Source organism: Schistocerca piceifrons, chromosome 6 (genome assembly GCF_021461385.2).
Source record: "Schistocerca piceifrons isolate TAMUIC-IGC-003096 chromosome 6, iqSchPice1.1, whole genome shotgun sequence".
In the NCBI taxonomy this organism is placed as follows: domain Eukaryota; kingdom Metazoa; phylum Arthropoda; class Insecta; order Orthoptera; family Acrididae; genus Schistocerca; species Schistocerca piceifrons.
The window spans coordinates 142523161-142546700 of NC_060143.1; the positions used below are offsets into that span (position 1 = coordinate 142523161).

The 23540-nt window shown below is 40.0% G+C and overlaps 1 protein-coding gene across 1 annotated transcript in view; it reads right to left on the minus strand.

Annotated features, from left to right (window-relative positions):
* Window positions 1-1272: 1272 nt before the first annotated feature.
* Window positions 1273-23540, minus strand: part of LOC124802525 (exportin-2) — a 170694-nt gene continuing 148426 nt past the window's right edge. The window contains exons 16-20 of the mRNA XM_047263370.1: window positions 16890-16987; window positions 16646-16813; window positions 8752-8898; window positions 2162-2322; window positions 1273-2061 (exon numbers count right to left, since the gene is read on the minus strand). Coding sequence (XP_047119326.1) covers window positions 1907-2061; window positions 2162-2322; window positions 8752-8898; window positions 16646-16813; window positions 16890-16987 — 729 coding nt within the window. The 3' untranslated portion in view covers window positions 1273-1906. The remainder of the gene's footprint in view (window positions 2062-2161; window positions 2323-8751; window positions 8899-16645; window positions 16814-16889; window positions 16988-23540) is intronic.

Genomic DNA, 23540 nt, shown 5'->3' on the forward strand with positions numbered 1-23540 from the left:
ATAAAATATTGATACCTAAGAATGTATATTTGCAATGAAATACAGAATTTTGCATGTGGTTTGTAATTAGAAACTAGAAGACACGTCTTTTAAGAAAAAGATAATGGTTACATGTGCTCTAATTAACCTATATTTGATGAATTTCATATTTAAATGATTTAGGTATTCAAACTGAACAAAAAAGATTACAGACAACGACGTGTTTAGAACCACTGACTGCCAGCATACATGACTGTTATTCTAAGACGCTACCTTTTATGCCACGCATTTAATTACAATACCTTCCCTTGTATTTTTAACATAGTGTTTCTCGAAGAATGTCAAAGCTGGTTTTTCTCTGTAATCTTGTGAAAAACATTAAGAACAACTTATTTCTCACCATTAAAGGTGTTCCGTGTGCCTGTTTCACTACAAAGCAGGAAGCAATGTCATCCATTTTCATGGTGTGTTTACAGAGACTGTGACTGAATACCATTTTTGAAATAAAAATTACTTAGCTAAAGTATGATTAGGAAAAATTTTGATGGCTGTTAATACATCAGAATATCCTAATAAGTAATAGTAATAGTAATAAGATATCTAATACATAAGTTGGACCTCCTTCCAACAGTGGAACAACACCAGTGTACAAGAACTATGGCTGCTGACCAATCATCACGTTTGTGTTTGGTTCAACGTACTCACAGCACTGAATCAGCAACCATCTTTTAAGATATTACCTGGATATCTTCATATTGACATGGATTGCAGAACAGCACGCAGTCAAACCCCACACTAAAGGAGCCACTTGACTAATTTAGACAAGTTAGAAACTATAATCAACAGAACAACTGGTTAACAGAAAAACTGCAGTCCCGATATGAGGCAGGGTGAAGCAGTAGTCATGCATTTGGGGCTCCTCAATAGTGATCATCCATTGAAAACAGTACGGACCATAGGAAAAAGAATGGAGAACACACCCTCTGATACAAGTGGACAACACACTATACTCACTTTTGAGTAATCCAGAGTAATCACTGGTCTGCTCCCGTATGTCTTCCTAAGCACTGTCTCAAATCTTAGTAAGCAGCTGTATACAACACCTATGAAGCATACCTCACCAACATCCCAAATGATGCACACTTTTTAGCTTACAATACATGATTTTTCAAGGAAGCATGAGCAACTATAACATTTAAGCACTATGAATTCATCAAGGTAAGTCTTTTGTGAGCAACCAATTTTCATTTCGTTCTCAAAACTTTCAGAATGACCATGATACCAACAGGAGCATTTCAGTTTGCAAATGTGTTTATTCAGCTTCACCGAACTGCATCAGACACAAAAATATGCTTTCAATAACAGCATTTTGTAATTTTAATGACTGTATGTTTGGTAAGAAAACACATTTATCTTGAATCACATATGCAATCTTGAACAGTTACAAGATGATTAACAATTTGTGACACACAAACACAGAACACGTAAGTGTAGATGTTGCACTGCATTCATCTTACAGTTTGAAAAATATCAGCCTATCTGTACATTCATCCTGTATTCTACAGTATTTGTTAAGTTGTTGCACAGTCAAAATATCACATATTTTCATATAAGTTGCTATGTTGCTTCTCTGTATAATGTTCCATATTCCACATCTATTTGCACTATGCTGAGACACCAATAATGTTCTGTTTCAGTTTCAACACTCATCACACAACTCTAATTTTGGCTATCTTCCTATATGTCCCTCTTCAGTGATCCAGCAGCATGTTTCTGTATGTGGTAGACAGTTGTAATATACAGCTGATTACTGTATTATTAAAAAGCTCATTTAAAATTCTAGTTTTACATGTATTATTATACAAAAAACATATAATGTATACAGCATTTCAATGTGAAACATTAACAGAACAGTTGTGTTAAGATACTAGGAAATTTCAACTTTTGCTGCATCAAGGTACGTCTTCAAGTGCACTCTATGTGGTTCACTGATGCCTCCCAACATAGGCTGAAGGCGGCCAGGATATGCAACAGACAACTTTGATAAACTCTGTGCAAGATGTAACCTGACATCCGCAACACCTGTGGAAAAACAACAGAGAAAAGAAAAGCATAACTATGGAGAAGATGTGTTCCTATGTACATAAGGTTTGTTCTGTTCACATCAACATCAATATTTTACCTTGGAGAGGATCACTATCTCTCTTGTTTGCAAACAACAGCTGTGAAAATACTGGCTGATATCCAGGAGTATCTTCTACTTCAATGAAATGGTCGTCAGGAAGAAGGGATTCATCTTCAGGCAGCTCAAACAAGCCAATGAGAGCTTGCAGGAGAGGAACCCTGTGAAACATTAAAACAAAAAAAAAATTGCACTATAAAATGACTTTTGATCTCTGCATGATGTGGTGTCTATATGAGTTACGGGTCATTACTGCACAAAAACTGGAGTCATAAGCTAGTTTATATCTTTCCACTACAGTGAATTCATATGCTGTTCATCAGTGGAATAGGATAAGAGCAGCAAAATCTCCAGCCAGCAAAAATACTGCACAAATTTCATGAAAGAAGAGATCCATAAAACAATCAATTGAATCAGGGATAGGAGGGAGAAAGTATTTCACTATGTGTTGTCCAAAGGCCAGAATCATGAACACATAGCAAATAAAATTCCTTCAGCCATGACAAAAGTGCTGAAGTCAATGAGAAAATGGAAATAACAACTGACATCATGATGCCAAAAACAAGAAGTTTAAAGTAAAACTATTATCTTCCAAAATGGTCAAGTATTGCACAGGATTATTCGGGGGAAATGTATAAATACTGCCTTCTCAAATTACGAATAGTGAAACTTTTAAAAATAAACTACCACTAACCAAAGGACAAACACTGTGTTCAAAAAATATGGGCACCCTTTCATACAGCAATGCTGCTTTGCTGTTAAACAACACATAGACTGAATGAATTTTCAATCTGGAGTGGAGAGTGCACTGATACGAAACTTCCTGTCAGATTAAAACTGTGTGCTGAACTGGGGCTTGAACTTTAGACATTTTGTGTACATGAATAATAGCACACTGTATTTGATTCCAATAGGGCAGTCTGTTATTGAAGAATGTCTAGCAAGTAGCATATAATGGCCGCCACTGATGTAAAGCCCATAGCGAATTCTGAAATTGGAGGCAATACATTAACATTCTGTATCTCAAAGAGGGCAAACAGATTCTAGTTACTCTACATGCTAATGTCGCAGAGTTACAAAGCAGCTCTTGTCACTAGCTCACTGCCTTTTGCCAAAGACCTGCTTATATATCAGCAGCTGCAAATATCAATTTGACAAGGGTGCATGTGTTGTCCTCCTTCCCCCTGCCCCGCTCCACACACACACACACACACACAGAGCCAATAGAGCTTATTATACAGTTGATAAATTGTCACTGTCACTTCTTAATTTAATATTTATCCTGTTTGCTTTACACCACCCATAATGAACACTGTAGTAGCTAAGCAACCTCAACATACCTCAACTAACATAAAAACCACATTAAATATTCTACACTCATCCTGGAGCTACAGGCAGATGTGGCAGAATGACGTTACTGGCTGGATTGTTACATGGTATACTGCTCCTTGCCACTGTGCACTTCCCCACCACCAGCCTTATGTGCATATCATTACAATTTAGGCTAGGTGATTTCAATAGTGACTCACTGACATTGCAGTCATTGGGGACAATTTTTCTGTGTTCTGCAATCTGAACAATTTTACATTTCTGAAAATTTACAGCAAGCTGCCAATCTTTGGGCAATGTAGAAATCTTATCAAGATCTTACTCAATATTTGTGCAACTTTTTTCAGATAGTACTACATTTCAGATAACTGCATCATGTGATAAAAGAGGGGTTAGTATTAACATTAATAAACAATATGAACAGCAAAGATTCCAACATACTTCCCTGGTGCACTTCTGAAGTTACTTCGGCATCTTTTAATCACTCTTCATCCAAGCTAATATGCCCTATCCTCCCTATCACGAAATCCTCAACATTACCGCTGCTAGCAAGGAGAGGAGGAGCAGATTATGTACAGAAACACCAATAACCACAGAAGATGCTTTATAAATAAAAGCAAAATGCGTCTGGTGTTAGATCACAATCAGCTCAAGATGGATAACCTAGAGTAACAGTCAACCTTCATTTGATACCCCATATTACCACAGCTGCTTTAATAAACACTGATGTGGTACCCGAGTAAAATGCTGGTGTTATTGTCAGATACTCATTACTACTTCAAGTATGCATAAATTACTTCATGTGTGTACAAATACAAATTGCATAATTTATTCTGATTTCTATTAATTCTGTTTTTTTATTCAGATTCCCAATACAGGCCTCTGTTTTATGTTACTAATTCTGCCCTTGCTTCTGCAGCACCTGAGAATAGTATGTTTATATTATTATAATTACATTTTTCTGCATTTATTTTGTTGCTAAAAACAAGAGTGTTGAATGAATCATGTATGGTTTTCTCACTCAGAACTGGCCTGGAATATACTAGGAGTTATGTAGGGAAAAAGTTAATGATGAAGCTGGATATTACTGGTATGTTCCTCATGATTATAGTTACTACATTTTACAAAATGGGCATTGTGAAAAGCACCAAATTTTATAAACCTTAAAGACTACAAGTTCACAGAGAACATTTTATAAAACAAATCCATCACAAAAACTTTTTGGTGGCATTCAGTTACATGTAATAGCTATCACAAATATCTTTTGTACTGCTGACATTATGAATACTGCAAAATGTAAACTTTTACAGCCAGAAATGTCACAAGCTGTTCCAGGCTATTATGCCATGGTTGAATAGATTTCACATTTAAACCCAACATTTCACCCCCTTCCACAGAGGAAATTTTCTTGATGTGCTGGTTTTCAATAAAGAAGATGGTAGCCTAGGTCACACCTTCATCAAAAACTCACACACAGACTGTTACCTAACTGGGATTCAAGCAAAAAAGAGAGCCGACATGAAAATGTTGGCGGATAGAGCAAGGAACATCTGTGGACCAGAGCTGCTTGATGCAGAACTGAAACATCTCATGGAGTCACTGCTCAAAAATGGTTATTTGTCCACTGAAGTAAAAAGAGAGTTAAGATCACAGTGCAGAAATCAGAGCAATGCACAAGTGCCTGTCAAATTAAAGGCTTTTCTGCCTTCCATTAAGGGCATTAACGACCGCTTGGAGCAAAAATGGAACATCACATTGATCTAAAAACTCACCCAGAAGAGACAAAAATCACCTAAAATGGGCTACGGATGCTCGCCAACCGCTACAGAAAACAGAAATTTATCAGATTCCACGTAGCTGTGGGGAGGTGTATGAAGGTACTACAAAAAGAATGGTCAAAAAACGATTAGAAGAGCACAAGGGCAATTGCCGAAAGGGGATACTGACAGAGCAACTCTTGTGGAACATGCCTAGCAGCCAGGAGACCACCACATTCTTTCAGATAGGACTCAACTACCGGCAGCCAAATGCAGATAAAATGAAAGGCTATACAGGAGGGCCACAGAGATTGTAAAATACCCCAGGAATTTCAATAGGAAGGAGGAGGGTGTGAAACTATATGACATCTGGATTCTAGTGCTGAAGATGATGTGTAACATCTTCCACTATTGGGTCATAGAAGTAGAAGACAGCAGTCAACAACAGCTATACGCACTCGGGTATTCAAGATGTGACATCACACCACTGCACAAAAGTGCATGTATACAGAATTTTGCTACAGACAGTAGAGAGCCAAGGCATGAATCACTCAAAAAATCTACGTCCCCCTTTAATATGTCCTATGCAGATGGGTACAAAACAATCGATTTAAATGTGAAATACATTCAACTACAGCATAATAGCCCAGAATATTTTATTAATTGTAATTATGAATACTGTATACACTACGGAGTCAGTGTTGCTGATGTGGCCATTCCATTTGTTCTACAAGAAAATCAATGCCTGGAGGAGTTTATCAGCAGATACCAAAGTGAATGCCTATGGAAAATGAAGTCATCCAAGTATCACAATCGAATTAGGAAGAAAAGTGCTGACACTTGACTGATGGAAAAAAATCGAGATGTGTTCATGAACAGTACTAACTACAGAAAATTAATAACTTGAGGACAGATGGAATTCAAAAAGGTTAAGGAACAACTACAAGCATTACTTCATCACTGGGGAACACAATTACAAGGGATCTTGAGTTGTCTGCCAGTCCAGTCTCAAATGGGTGTGTATGGTATATTCTATTCACCAGGCCACCGGTCTCCCAGCTGACTGTAGGTGTCACTAAACAGCCTGCCAGAATCCATATGGCTGCCTTTAGGGGTTTCTGAATGCAGAAATGATTACTCCCACCTAGGTTCTCATCCCAAAACCTGTTTGTGTGCATTTTTTGGCTCCTTAGATGAACTTGCCTCAGACTATGAAGCATTTCTTACTAACATTTACAAGCAAGCACACCATGAACCCTTTGTTAGACTTTCTCTCGTTCTGCAGTACATGAAAATTACTTTTTTCTTCCATTTGTTGGTTTTTTAAGTATGGACTTTTATGTAGTGTAAAGTATTGAATCTCATTAAGCATGTTGCATAGAGAAGCATTAAAGTAGAATATCAGCAGAACTATATCTGGATACTGTAACGTTCCGAATTTCATGGTATGCATACTATAAATTCAAGATATGAGAGTGCAAAATGCAAAAGTGTTAATGGGTCCTGAAAGATTCAGACATGGGCCAAAGTGATGTTGATCCTGAGAGAGAGAAATATCAGTGTCTAGACCATCTAGTAACTAAATTTGAAACTAAAACTGGCTGTAGCATTTCTTCATTCAACACATTCTTTAGATTCCATCAATAAGGAGATCCTTCAAGGATGTGGAACGAGTCAAGGTAGTTCATTAACTGGATACATGCAAGTCAATGAAAGGTAATCTGTATACAATATTGACAATTAACAATCATCACACTGCTTAATGCTATTCATCAAATTGCCAGTTGAATTTAATCAACTAAATCAGTTGTAAAGTTTCTAATCTGGAGGAAGAAAACACTGTCTGCTTCCTCTGTTAAACTGAATGGTACACAGACACAGGTGGACACTGTTGTATAATCTGTTTATATCTTACAGAGTGATCTATAGCTGACCAACGTGTGGTGCATAGAAAAACACAACAGAAACAGTATTTTATTAGCTTTCGAGGTCTTGCTCCTTCTCTAGTTGAAGTATACACATACACTCACTCAACCACACAGATATTCAAATGCACATGCCTGTGGCCACGGCGAAACTGCTGATTACCATGGCTGCTGCCTGGGCAGATGGTTGTGAGAAGGGGATAGTGGGATAATGTGAGGCAGGTCTTTCGACAGACGATTCACTGGCTGCAAAACAATATGAATGGAGTTCAATGGGTAGAGTGTATAAGAAGTAGAGAGAGGGAGGACTTGGTTATTTGTTATGCCCAAACAGAATGCCGTACAGTAACTGAAGTACAGTTGATACAAAACATGGCTGCTTTCACATACAGCCTTGCCTTTTACAGCGTAAGAAATACCTGTGAGTGGACTGTGGTAGGACATGATGGGTGGGTGTATGGGACAGGTCTTGGACCTGAGCTGACCGCGAAAGAATGACCTAGGGGATGCAGGATTGGGAGCAGGACTGAAATCTGGATTGACAGTGATATTCTGCAGATAGGGTGTGCAGCAGAACACAATTTTGGGAGATGTGGATAGGAATTTGGGGATGATGCCCCTCATCTCAGGCCATATGAGAGGGAATCAAAGCCCTCAACCTCCGTTAGTCAATGTTCTCACCCATCCAGCCCCTTCCCTGTTCCCATTCCAGCACATCGCAGCCGTCATTCCACCATTACACCCAGTCTTTTTATTTCTCTCATTTTCTGCTACTTTGTGCCCCCTCCCCACCTCTCCCCTGCCATCCATCTAACCTACAGCACTACACTGTCTGCCACCACCACCACTATACTATCCCTCCCCGTCCCCATTCCAGCCTCCTCCTTACCCCCACCCAGTCGCCGCCGCTCCCATCATGCACTGATGCTGCGGCTCGCAGTGTGGTTTCAGTTGCCTGCAGAGTGTGTGTGTGTGTGTGTGTGTGTGTGTGTGTGTGTGTGTGTGTGTGTGTGTGTGTGTGTGTCGTCAACAAAGGCCTTAATGGCCGAAAGCTTTATTTGTGACGCTCTTTTTGTTGCGTCTATCTGCAACACAGCATCTCCACTATATGGTGAGTAGCAACTTTCCTTTTCGTAATATTGTTACATTCCATCCTGGATTTTCCACTGTTTGATGATAACAAACTCTGATCCTTTCAACTTATCCAGGTCCCATATCCTTAATTTCCCATTTTTTTGCAATTTCTTTAGTTTAAATCTACAGTTCATAGCCAATAAATTGTGGTCAGTGTCGACATCAGTCCCTAGAAATGTCTTACAATTTAAAACCTGCTTTCAAAACCTCTGCCTTACTATCATATAGTCTTCCTGAAACCTTAAGGTGTCCCCGGGTCTCTTCCACATATACAATCTCCTTTCATGATCGTAAACCAAGTGTTAGTGATGACTAAATTATGCTCTCTGCAAAATTCTACCAGGCAGCTTTCTCTTTCATCCCTTTCTGCCATTCCATATTTCCACAACAGTCTATAGTTGTAAATCAGTCAATAGAGCTGATATCAATTTCATGGAATACTTACCAAAACTGTGAATAAGGTCCATTAACAAGTTCTGGACTTTCACACAAGAGTTTTGTAACACCCACTGCTGCAATTTTCCTTTCAATATTTCCAGAGATTTTTTGAAGATCAGGAATAAAAAGGCGTTCTAACACCATGCCAAACATTCTGCAATCAAAGTATAAAATTAATGAAGTATAACTACGCACAAAGATGTTCTAAAGGACACACAAGAAGTACTACAAATGTGTTTCATTATCATTCACTTTTTATATGTTTTAATTATTGAGTGTCAGATTTTGCTGAAATGATTCATGACAGAACATTACATAAATTGCAGCATGGACATGTCTGTATTAGAAAGTGTTCATATCATTTAAAATAAGATGTAATAAAGCTATGAAGAGATAGTCTTTCTCAGTTTTAACAATGTTGACATAACTACCACATCTACATCTAATTGAACCCGCTTACTGAAGACAAGTCTTGGTCTCCCTCCACAACTTCAGGTGTTTTGCAACTACACCCTGATTAAAACTACTTGTTATCTGGTGTTTTACATCAACACTCTTATTAAAAATAGTCGTTATTTGACATCTGTTACATGGCACTATAGCATTCACATATCAGTAATCAACTAAGTCTCTGACAATGGGAAGCCAGCTGTCAACATGCATGGAGTCCATTCTGGACCACTGCAGCCAGTGAAAGTTAAATGGACTGCCAGCAGTACTCAATAGCAAATGACATGCCACACTGACGGAAGACTGTAAGTGAATCAAGGTTACACGTGTGTGTGTGTGTGTGTGTGTGTGTGTGATGCTGAAAATGATTTAGCGTGATAATGACAGATGCGACTAAAGGAAATAATGTACACGTCGTGAAATCTTAACTGAAAATTAGTTTTAATCAAACTATAAGCTAACTGTAAATAAATTTAAAAACCAAAATATCAAACTCTAAAATTGTTGTAAAGAGGGGAGGGAAGGTGAGGCAGCAGCTGTAGAGGGCAAGATAGCTTGGGAATGGAACAGGGATGTGGCACTATTAAGCTTGTCCTGGGCAGGCAAAGGACATCTGCATGGATTACACAATGGTGCAGATGCATAGGTTAGGGGGTTGAGCAAGATAAGGCAGTATAAGATGGAGCCTACAGAGGAAACATGTAGGTATACATTAATGAATACATGGAGCTCACTAAAGTAAAGAGTGTGTGGGTGGGGAGATGGCGTAGACATCCTGGGGACATGGATGGAGGAGGGTACAAGACAAAGGTTAGCAGAGACTGAGGCCATTTCATTAGATTAAGAGTGCAATATACTATACAGTATATTACAAGTGAAGAAGTCCAACGTACAACAGGCGCTGCAATTTCTCATCTTCAACCAGAAATGCCTATGAAGAAACCTATCAAAAAAATACTTATTTTACTGATGATGACTATTAAAATTTGATTAAATGGCAGAATGATGACAAAACACAGCATCTAGAACAATTTTTGGCAAAAATGAATGAACACAGAAGAGGTATTATACTTTTCTCTTTTGTTTTATTATGATCATTTAAACAACGTAAAATTGGTGAATTTTTGCTTGCAACAGACTTTCAACATTATTAAATAAAGACACGTTAAACAAAATAATACTGCAATTCAACATGTCAATCATAATATCAGAATGTATCTAAAAACAAAGATGATGTGACTTACCAAATGAAAGTGCTGGCAGGTCGACAGACACACAAACAAACACAAATACACACAAAATTCAAGCTTTCGCAACAAACTGTTGCCTCATCAGGAAAGAGGGAAGGAGAGGGAAAGACGAAAGGATGTGGGTTTAAAGGGAGAGGGTAAGGAGTCATTCCAATCCCGGGAGCGGAAAGAGTTACCTTAGGGGGGAAAAAAGGACGGGTATACACTCGCGCACACACACACACACATATCCATCCACACATATACAGACACAAGCAGACAATCAGAATGCATCAACAAAAATAATCAATTTTTTAAAACATAATATAATTGGATAGAAAAAAAGATCTGCTCACCAAGTGGTGGCAGGAGAGCTTTCGGAGCCAGTGGCTCCTTCTCCTGGGAGAAGGGATGAAGAGGGAAGGAGGAAGGAAGGGGGATGAAGCAAATGGACTGGTGAGGTTTAGGAAATGGGGAGAGTTATTGTCAAGTCACCCGAAACCACAGGTCAGGAGAGTCTTACCAGATGGGAAGGGAAGGAAAGGCCGACTGTTGAGGATTGCACAAAATGGGATATGAGAACCTGACAGCTTATAGGTGGAAGATACAGTAAAAAGAAAGACAGAGATTACTGACCAAATATCGCACAAGAGTTAATAACAGTGGAAAGCTAAGTCCATTATTAATATAAATATAAGCCAGGTGGGTGTGGAGAAGGGAAGAGGAGGGTAGAACATGTTGTAATGCCAGTTCTCACCTGTGGAGTTCTGTAAAACTGGTGTCAGGGGAACAGGGTGGAGGGGGGAGGGGGGTGGCAGGTGGCACGTGTGGTGAAACGGGCATCAACATTATGTATGTCATGTTGTACAGCATGCTCTGCAACAGGAGATTGTGTGTTGCCTGTACACACACACTGTCTGTTTCCATTCATACCAACTGATAACTTGGTGGTAAGCATACCAATGTAGAATGCAGGACCATGTTTAAATTACATACTGGTACACCACATGTGTTGTTCCACAGTTGGCTCTCCCTTTGATGGAGTACATTTCACCAATTACATGAATGGTACACATGGTGGTAGCAGGATGCATAGGCTAAGTTTACAGTGGGGACAGTCACAAGAGTATGAGCCATAGGGTAAAATTTGGGTGCAGAAGCATAGGGTCTGATGAGGATATTGTGGAGATTTGGGGGAGGCAAGGGGATGATGACGAAATGCTGCAATAGGTGTAGTGGACAAAATGTCATACAGAATAGACCAAATTTCAGCAATGATTTTAGGAAGTCACAGCCTCATCAAAGTAGCTGACTAGCACATTCAATATCAGGATAGTACTGAGTGACAAAGGTGTACTCCTAAGCTGTTTTTTGGAGTGGCCACCAGTACCAGGATTTGATGTGACAGCCTGGGAAGACTGCTTTTAAACTAGGCTAGCTAGGTAATTACATCTGGGGAAGGCTGTGGTGAGAAAGGTGGTGTACTGCTGTAAAGTGTCTCCATCTGAAAAAATATGTTTGCCTCGAACGCCTATGCTGTATAGGAGGGAACATTTGACATGGAAAGGACAACTACAGTCAAAATGTAAGTACTGTTGTTTGTTAGTAGTTTTAATAGCAACAGAAGTGTGTAGCTGACCTTTGGTGAGGTGAGTTCAACATCAAGGAACGTGACACGAGATTTGGAAAAGGGCCAATTGAAATTTAATTGGGAGAATTCATAAAATTTTAACAGTTCAGCCTAACTATGGTTCCATATAGCAAAGATGTCATTGATGAATATAAACCAAATCAAGAGCTGAAGGTTTATGGATCCCAGGAAAGCCCCTCTGAAGTTTTCGAATCACTAAATTTATCTCACATGGTCCTATTCTAAATTCCACCCCACTTTTCTTGCTGTTTATCTCATGCTCATCAAGGTTCAAGGTGGAGGGTTCAGCTATCTACTTCTGTTTACATTAAACCTACTAATGAACAACAGTACTTAATTTTGACAGTTGTTAACCTTTCCATGTCAAACGTCCTCTCCTATACAGCCTGGGCATTTGAGGCAAATTTATTTGTTCAGGTGAAGACTCTTTGCAGCACTAACCATCATTCTCACCTCTGCTTCACTGGACTTTATTACAACACATTCACATAAGCAAGCACACCTCACACATACATGACCGCTACCCCCAGTAGCTCCAACTAGAATGGCAGAGGGTGGTACACAAAGAGATTGAGGGAATATGAAAGGGGAAAAGGTGACAGGACGAGGAGGTGGAAACTGAAGGGTGTGGGGACAGTAGGTTACTGTACTGTAGGTTGAGGCCTGGATAACTTTGGGAGCAGAGATTGTGTAGTAAGGATAACTCTCATCTGTGCAATTCAATAAAGCTGGAGGTGGAGAGGAGAATACAGATGGTTGTGGTTGTGAAGCAGTTATTGAAATCAAGCACGTGATGTTCAGCAGTGTCTTGCGCAACAGGGTTGTCCAGTTTGATCTTGGCCACAATTGGGAGATGACTATTCATCCTGGTGGATAGCTGGTTGGTAGTCATACCAATATATATAGCTGTGCGATAGTTGCAGGAGAGCTGGGATACAACACAAATGGTCTCACAGGTGGCCCAGCCTTTGATGGGGTAAGATAATACTGTAATAGGATTGGAATAGGAAGTAGTGGGTGGGCACATTGCGCAAGTCTTGCACCTGTGTCTTCCACAGGGATATGATCCCTGTGGTGTTAGGAATGGGAGCGGCACAGGGATGGACCAGGATGTTGTGTAGTTTGGGTGGACAATAGAATACCACTTTAGGAGGAGAGAAAAGGATGTTGGTAGGATGTCCCTATTTCAGGACATAATGATAGATAATCAAAGGCCTGATTGAAGGAGGTTGTTCAGTTATTATAGTCTTGAGCGGTATTGGATAATTAAAGGGGCACTCTTTTGTAGCTAGCTCTTGCAGGTGGTGAGAAGATTGTTGGTGTGTGGGGGAAATGGCATGGGAAATATGTTTGTGGCTTGGAAAGGGGGGTAGTGCCTGTCTGTGAGAGCCTTGGTGAGACCTACAGAATACTGGGAAAGGAAGTTCTTGTCACTGCATATACACCATCCCTTGGTGCCAGGGCTGTGCAGGAGGGACTTTCTGGTGCGACAGGGATGGTAGCTGTCAAACTGGTGGTACTGTTGGTGGTTGGTGGAATTGTGGACAGAGGTGTGGATGTAGCCATAAGACAGGAAGACGTCAATGTCTACGAAGGTGGCAAACTAGGCTGAAGTTTCAACTCTATCCAAAGGCCTCATCTTTAGCCTTCCACCCAAATTTAACCTACCTCTCCAAATTCACACCACCATCCAGCCATGATCCTTCCCCCTTCCATTTAACCACCCTGGTCACCTTCTTTACCTCCAACCTGGGCTCACCCTCCTTCCCCACGTCCCTTCCTAAGGACACCAAACTTTCCGCACAGGAAAGCACAGCCATATACAGTCTCAAAACAGATCCTGACTTAATCATTCCCCCTGCAGCAGTCAAAGGCTCCACTACTGTCCTGATAAGTTGCCGAAGGGCACCTGCCAACTACCTGACTTGTCCATTAATAAATTCTGCCAGAGTGATCTTGTCTCAGCAGTCCAACATAATCTCCAATCTCTGCGTAAAGCCTTAGGACCTTCCCAGTGCCACCCCCCTTGAATCCATTTCCCTTCTTGCTCCTACAACATCCCACACACTCACCTTCTACATGTTCTCAAAAATTCACAAAGCCTACAATTCTGGACACCCCATTGCAGCTGGTTATTGTGCTTCCACTGAAAGGATTTTGCCTCTCATTGACAAATACCTTCAACCAACTGCCTGTAATCTAGCCTCCCACATCAAAGACACCAACCACTTCCTTCATTGACTCTCCACCATCCCCACCCTTTTACTGGTACTGGTCACTATTAATGTCACTTTCCTGTACACCAACATCCCTCATGCCAATGATCTGGCTGCAACTGAACACTATCATTCCCTACATCCTTCAGACACCAAACCCACTACCTCATTCAGCTAATTAACTTTTTCCAAACACATTACTGAATTCTCCTTTGCTGGGAAAGTATACAAACAAATCTGCAGCACAGCCATGGGCACCCGCATGGCACTCTTCTATGCCAACCTATTTATGGGCCATCTAGAGGAAACATTCCTAGGTTCCCAAAACCCCAAACCCTTGGTCTGGTTCAGGTTAATTGACGATATTTTCATGATCTGCACTCAGGACCAAGACAGCCTACCCTCACTCCCTCACAAACTCAACACCTTCTCTCCCATCCACTTCACCTGATCCTCCTTAACCAAGAATTCAACCTTCCTACACATTGACCAGCTCCTCTCTCCTGCTGGCTCTAATTGCACCTCTGTCCACATAAACACAGCAATCAGCAACAGTACCTCCATTTTGATAGCTGCCATTCCTTCCACACCAAAAAATACCTCCCATACAGCCCCTCCACCCACGGACGGTGTACCTGTTGTGATGACAATTCACTTTACCATTGTTCTGAAGGTCTCATTGAGGCCATCACAGACAGGCACTATCCCCTGGATCTAGTTCACAGATTTCCCATGCCATTTCACAACTGAACCAAATCCTTCATCATCAGGGCTTTGATTATCTATGACCATGCTTTGAAATGAGGGACTTCCTACCTATGTCAATCCCAATCCCAACCCCTTGCCACAGGGATCAAGGCCTGCACAATGCACCCACCCAGCACTTTGTATTCTAGTCCTTTCACAGGCTTGTCTTACACCATCAAAGCTTGGGCCACTTGTGAAAGCAGTCATGTTGTACACTAACTCTGCTGCAACCATTGTACAGCTTTTTATACTGGTACGATTACCAACCGTCTGTCCACCAGTATGAATGGCTGTCACCAAATGGTGGCAAAGATCAAAGTAGACCACTAGCCCACCTTGTGGTCCAACGTACATGCTTGATTCAATGGCTGCTTCGCAACCTGGGCCATCTGGAGCCTCCCCTTCACCATAAGCTTTTCTGAACTGTGCAGATGGGAGTTGTCCTTACAACACACTCACCACATCCAAAATTATCCCAGCCGCAACCTATGGCAATCTACTGTCCACACACTTTCCACTCAGCAGTTTTCACCCTGTTGTCCTACCACCTCCTCCCTTTTCACACTGCCTCATCCTCCTTGTGTGCCACCTCTGCCAATGTACTCACATGTCCTTTCCCCTTCCCCATTCCTCTCCTTTTTCACTTCCTGGTTTTCCCCCAACACCCTACCTCCCAATGATGTGCCTGGCAGTCTCTAGTGCCTGCATCCCTGGCAGACAGTGCCCTTCTCCCCCCCCCCCCTCCCACCTGTACCCTTTTATCCCTCCCCTTAAGTCCAGATTGCTATTCATGCGACAGTTGCATTCCGGTCGGAGTTCCTGGTAGTGGCAGTCATGTGTGCATGAGGTTTGCTTGCTTGTGTGTATTTTCTTTGCTGGGGAAGGCTTTGGGCAAAAGCTATAATGTGTAACAGTCATCTGTGTGTGTGTGTGTGTGTGTGTGTGTGTGTGTGTGTGTGTGTGAAGGGGGTAGGTAGGGTGGGGGGGGGGGGGGGGGGAGATGTTGTTGTTGTTGTGGTCTTCAGTCCTGAGACTGGTTTGATGCAGCAAAGAAATGGTTTGATGTGCAAAGAAATTACCTTAGAAATTTTCTGGAACAAGACCCAGAACTTTTTTTTAGAACTAAGCTGTTTATCTTGTAGATGAGAATAATAACAATCCTGAAAGGACTCAGATAAAGCTATGGAAGTGTGCTGAGAAAAAGATAGGGAGCAGCAAATAGAATACAATAAGATGGAAAGAACATGATGATCTTGAGTTCAAAATCACTTGTATCATGAAAATAATAGTATATAAGCTGAAAGGAAGAATAACAATCCATGATCTCATTATAGCAACCCATAGAATGTGCACTAACATTTTACCAGTCTTGACAATTTGTTCAAGATCATTCATCTCGATGTAGTGACTATTAATGTTTCACATCATGTAATTAAATTACATCCAAAAGCTCACAACTTCTCATAATCCACACCTATCAGTCTATTTTACACATTAAAATTTCATGAGTACATAAAGAACTCCTCATCTATACACAAAAGCTCACTTAGTAGTTTAGAGCCACAAAAAAGTAGAATTGTAAGAATTTTCAGATCATACAATACTTACTGTTGTTGTATGCCATCTATCATGCCTATAAGGCTTGCAGGTCCATACTGCAAACAGTACAGGCAGAAAAATACAAGAAGCCCCTTAATGAATTTGGTGGTTTTTGATGACGACAATCTTTGAAACAAAAGGACGAATACTTGTTTCATGTAGGGTGACAATGCGTCACTGTAAAGAGAAAACCTATTAGCATCCACAAAATCACAACATGCAAAAGAGCTATTTATATAACTAATTTACTCACGTGGGCAGGTGCTCAATTAAAGATTGCATCAAGAAAAAGCCCTCATGATCATTTGCTTTAGATGCTATTAATTTTTGAAACACACCCAATAGACCACTCTGAAAAATGAAAATGTTATTCATCACAGTTTTATGAAGCCAATAGTAGGACAAAAATGGTTCAAATGGCTCTGAGCACTATGAGACTTAACTTCTGAGGTTATCAGTCCCCTAGTACTTAGAACTAATTAAACCTAACTAACCTAAGGACAGCACACACATCCATGCCCAAGGCAGGATTCGAACCTGCGACCATAGCGGTCGCACAGTTCCAGACTGTAGCGCCTAGAACCGCTCAGCCACACCGGGCGGCAATAGTAGGACATAAGTCCTTATGCATCAAAAGTGAAACTTAAGTTAACTGAACAAATGTAGCATATTCAAAATTCTCATTGTGGGAACAGAAGGGGAAAAGAATATATAACACAAAATAATGTTGCCTAAGAACAGTAATGCTAGGTAAAAGGAAGTAAAAGACATTCTCTTCAGCCACACTTTCCTTCTCAATCACAAGAAGAAACATGTGGTTCAGTAAGTTAGGCCGGCCAACAAACCTGCCTGCCAGCCAGACATATCAAGAAAAAGAAAGCTGTGGCATCACAACCTAGGACTGCCTGCTATATCATTTATTGTACATCTAACAGTTGACAAATGGGACCTCCACCTCCTTGATATTAATACTTGCTATCAATTTAAAATTTAAGTATTTTATTTTCCTTGTTATACATTACAGTCATTTTGCTTCAAGACACAAGATTTTCTGCATCATTTGTGTGCTGATTTAAGTACAGTTCTCTTTGACAATATGCCATGGAATGTTTGACTCAAAGAATGCTGAGAACTATTTGCACTTGGTTACATAACACACTGTAACACATTTCCCCTAAATACACACAAATAACTAATTGTTCTTATGTTTTCCTATGTACTTATATAAAATTTTTGCACACACTGTTTAATGTAATTTTCAAGTTAACCAGTAATTGTGAAGTTGAATTTTCATTCTGTTTCTTTTTCAACTTAAATTTGTAATAACAGAACTGTATGGATACCCCAAAGAAATTACTACTGTAAAACATTATGTAGAATTGCACCCTTGTTAAGATCAATTTTGAATTAACTGTGAAACAGGAAGCACTGATGATGCAGAGGGTGCAGCAAATTAGCTTGTGCACCAGAATGTTCAAGTTGGAGCAGTCCTAGTTGGTCTATGGAGCCAGAACATTTAGTCTCCAAAGTCTGTTGTGGACTTTGTATGGAGTGAATCATACACTTATTGTGGATGACTGAGCCAGTGCTCTGTGATAATCATTTCGGATATAAAATCCATCTGTATAGGTTTTGTATGAGTACAGTGATCGAATGGACAGTAGTGTGAATGGTGTGCATGATTTGTGATGTAAGGTGAGAAGAATAAAGAGCTATAGAATTGTGGAGATTTCCTGGGTAATCATATTCAATCGTGGTACTGCTGATCACTCCAAAAAAACTGCTTAGGAGTTTAGGAGTGCACCTTAGTTACTCAGCACTATCCTGGTCTTGAATGTTTTAATCAGTTACTTTGACAAGGTTATGACCGAAACGTCCTGGCAGATTAAAACTGTTTGCTAAACCGAGACTCGAACTTGGGACTTTTGCCTTTCGTGGTCAAGTGCCCAGCCACTGAGCTACCCAAGCACAACTCATGATCTGTCCTCACGGCTTTACTTCTTCCAGTACCTTATCTCCTATCTTCCAAATTTCACAGATGCTCTCCTACAAAACTTACCACTCCAGGAAGAAAGGGTCTTGCAGAGAAATGGCTTAGCCACAGCCTGTGGAATGTCTCCAGAATTAAATTTTCACTCTGCAGTGGAGCATTCACAGATATTAAATTTCCTGGCAGATTAAAATTGTGTGTGAGACCAAAGACTCAAACCCAGTATGATTGCCTTTCGCAGGCAAGTGCTCTACTGACTGAGCTACCCAATCACAACTAATGAGTCATCCTCTCAGATTTACTTTTGCCAGTACCTTGTCTCCTACCTTCCAAACTTGCCCACAAAATGCAAATGTCCCTAGTCAAGACTTGGTCTAGCACACAATTTAAATCTGCCAGGAGGTTTCAAATCAACGCACACTCTACTGCGGTGTGAAAATTTCATTCTGGAATGCTATGACTTCCCAAAATCATGCCCTGAAATGCAGTGCATTCTATATGACACTTTGCCCACCACATCTGAAATAGCTTTTAGTCAATCATCCCACCCACCCAGCATCTTCAATATATTGTCAGACCTTATGCTCTTTCTGCAGCCATTTTCCTACTCTATGGCTACTATCTACGTGACTGTCCTCACTTGACCTATGCACCGTCCTACCAGCACCAACGCCCACTCTGTAACTGGTAAAACATATACTATCAAAGGGAGAGCCACTTGTAAAAATGCACTTGTCACTTGCTGTCATGTAAACATTGTTTGGCCTTTTACACTGGAATGATTACCACCGAACTATCAGGGTGAATGGGCATAGGCAGAGTGTGTATACTGGTAACACACAATATCCTGTTGCAGAACACACTTTATAATGCGACAGTTGTGACTTTGGTTCCTGTTTCACTACACTTGCCACCTGGATTCTACCTCCTGACATCAGTTTCTCAGAACTTTGTAGGTAACAACTGGCATTACAACATGTGCTTAGTTCTCGACACCCACCTGGCCTACATTTACATTAGTTTCTGTACTCTCAGCATTTCTTTTCAGTAACTATAACTTCCCTTCTCTCCCTTTTATTTTTCTATATCTTTTTATTTATTTATTTATTTTTTTTTTTGCGATCTGTCTATTTTTTCCCCATCCCTCTTACCAGTCTATCTGGTATAATACACTTATCTTTCCACTCTTATTGACTCTTGCATGGTCTTTATTCAATACTCTCTGTCTTGCTTATCATCCTATCTTCCACCATTAAGATCTCAGGTTTTCAGATCTTATCCAGTGCAGGCAGGCACCAACAGTCAGTCTTCCCATTTCATACCACCTAGAAAGTTTAACCTGACTCAGATTCTGGGCGACTTTTCCGTAACTCTCCACATTTCATTCATCCCTCTTCCCTTCCCTTCAACCCTTCCGCCAGAAGAAGAAGCCACTGACTCCAAAGGTTTGTACATGTCCATATCTTTCATTTGTGTTTTCTACTGCCACTGCTTGGTGATGAGATTTTTTTATCTATACACACTATATTATATTTTCAAGCATGTATTGTTTTGATTGTTCATGAAACATGGTTACAATTCAACTTTCATTAATTTGATGAAATATGCCTCATCAATTACAAACTATCCTGTTAACCCCAGTACTGCCTACAGTATTTGTGTTAGCGAGTTTGAGATTAGTTTCAAATGCTCTGTTTAGACTGGTGTAATTACAATGTGACAATATTTTTGCTAGAAACAACGGACATAGGAATTATCTGTTTCAATACATTTGCATTATATTCAGAGAGCCAGTGCACTTAAGTGAACTCCACGCAAACCTACTCAGATAGTATTTTCAATTGTGCAAATTTTTATGCTTACAGTGAAGGTGAGGAAAAAGTTAATGTATGTTTTGAGGTGGTTACATTTTTTGAATAATTGGTAAAATAAATATACAGTAACCACCATCACCAAGTTAAAGCACAAGAAATAATTTAGTACACATAACTGAGTTAACTGAGATTTGGAGAATGGATTAGCTCTGCTACTTTAACCTTAGAGACATACATACACTACTACTAACAAACAGTCAGGATCACCATATTTCAATAATAAGCTTTTACATCATTTTAGTTCAACAGAACTTTCAGAAAGGTTGAATAATGGTAAGTACTCCTTCTGTCTTGGCCAGGTACTGCCACAAACTTTGCTGAAGTAGAAGAAAAATGAACAGGAAGGAAGTGACTTTTTTTTAATGGCCATGGTTCAGTGTGTCATTATGTCTTCAGAAACATTTATTGTTTCAGAGAGTAGCAGGTTAGGTACTGCGCAAAAGATACACATCTTCATTATTATTTCTCTCTGTAATCTGAACTGATTAACTGCACTTCCTTTCTTGAGTAAAATGGTGTGATTAAAACAAATTTTATAAGGCAATCCTTTATCTAAATTACTGAAAGTAATTAAGTGAATCAAATGCACAATACTAACTGCCTGGATAGACATGAGTAGTTATTGGCATTGCAAGTAAAAATAGTTTATGGAGAGTTAGAAGTGAGGTTGCTTGCCGCATTACTGTGATAGCACAATGTAACGAAAAGAGAGGTCATTCCAGTTGATCCCCAACAGGAACACTTCGTCAAATAACATTACTTACACACAGGCAGAGCGAGCGAGCGAGAGAGAGAGAGAGAGAGAGAGAGAGAGAGAGAGAGAGAGAGAGAGAGAGAGGAGGCCTGTTTAGAACACACATTAAAAGAAGAAATAACTAATGAATATGTGCCTCACAGATTTTCTCCACATATCTTTACTGATCACTTAGAGCAGCAGTGTCTCACAACTACCACTTATTAGATTTAATCTTTCACTCATCAGATGAGTGTGGGTGATGTGAAACTGCCCAACATATTAGACTTACGTGCCAGCATGTTTAATTCTCAGCACAGTGGAGGATAAATTCTGGGAACAGACCCTACGCTGTGGTTAAATGTTTCTATGTGACAACTTTTTTTTCTAAGAGTGCACGTCCAGGAAAGTTTGTGCAATAGCCTTTGACCACTTTCAAAGGTAGGAGAGGAGAACTGGAAGATTAATGCTGTCAAGTGTCACACCTAGATAGATGAAATAATAAGAGCCTTGATCATGAAAGCAGAAGTCCAGGTAAGATACCTGGATCTGCACATAATTTTAAACCACTGAGATGTTTTTGTCTCATATTGACTAAAGAAAGCAATTTAATACTATACAAAAAAGAAAAATCACTTAAGAAAACCATAAAATCATGAAGGCAAAATGAATAGCCTCTTCATCAGTTATGAAACCGAAATAGGTTGGGGAAGGAGAGAAAGGATGGGCAGGTCATTCGGCCCTTAGGTTGAGTGAGATTCACCAGCTGGGTATTTAGAATTTCCCCCCTCTAAAGGTAGGTACTGTCATTTATAATGTGTACCACAGGCTGTTCCAACGTTACCCCCTGCATTGGTGACCATGAACACCTACCATCTTACCTGTGGGTCAACGCCAGGTGGCCCTACTCCACCACACACACACACACACACACACACACACACACACACACACTTTGTTCCATCATGCACACAAGCCACTGCCCACCTCTGCCACCAGGCACCCGGCCATGGCCTATGACCATGCAAGCTATAACCTGACTGACCGACTGCCCAGTGTACGCCTCTGCCAGGCACTTGAGTGTGATCTGAAGAGTAGCCTTACAGATGTAGAAGCTTGCCTACTTCTGCCCACAGGCACCCAGCTGCCCATACTTGGGCACCTAAGCTGGAAGAGCATGGTACAATATGGCTATGGATGCATATTACTACACCTAATATGACTCCTATATACTATTGATAGTTTTAAAAATGGGCTGGCCAAGTGTTCTGAGGGGTTTGTGTTAAAGCCCAAGTATAAAATAAATGTTCCATTTCACCACCAATGAACTGCAGTTTCCAGGTCACCTTTTGCAATACATGTAGCTCACGTTTGTTTCAAAATGCATACTTTACTTGGCAGAAATGAACATCAAAAATGGAATCAAACAAATCAAAGTTTGTAACTTAATTCCACACTCTGCAATAGTGCTGAGACATTTAATGCCTCTGAAGTACACATTTATTTACTTGATTCCATGTTTCACACTAAATTTCACTTAGAGTTTCTTTAAGACACAATTAACATCATATGTTCTTGAAATAAACATAAAAAAGGTTATTATGTGTGCTTTAAAACACAATCAAATCATTCTGCATAATTACTGAACGTTGCTAAATTAATTAAATGGTTACTTACTATGGTACAAATCACAACAACAACGTTATGCTATGTTACTACTGTATGAGACAACTACTTCAGTTCACCCATCATCAGCAGTCACATGATGCACAGAACTGTAACAGTTTGTACCTAAGTTCAGTGTATACATGGGTCTAGATAGCAATTTGATGGCTGTGGCGAATGGTCGTGTTCAAAATTCCACTGAAAATCAGAGACTGGTACCAGGTCTTCTAATTATGTTTCCATAGTGAAACATTACTTTCTTTTTCACTGAGTTTGTCAGTTTTTGACACAACATTGGTTTCTAAACCACCCAACACATAGGTGCCAGATGTCAGTCTTCCATCACTACAGTTCTAACAAATGTCTGATAATGACTAGGTTCATGTAACTAACTACAGTGCATTTTTGTTGGTCACAAACATGTTTTCTTCTCAAACAGTCTGATGTTGACAGGCTCACCTCAAATGTGTTACTGCTTAATATTATCATAAGCCAGTCTTACCGTTTTTAGTTTTAGCACAATACATCAGCATTTAATTGATTCAACACAGTCACAGCAGTCACATTCAACAAACACTGCCAATCAGCATATTTCTAAATAAAATTTTGTGGTGACTTTACACAATTTATTTAGTAGGAATC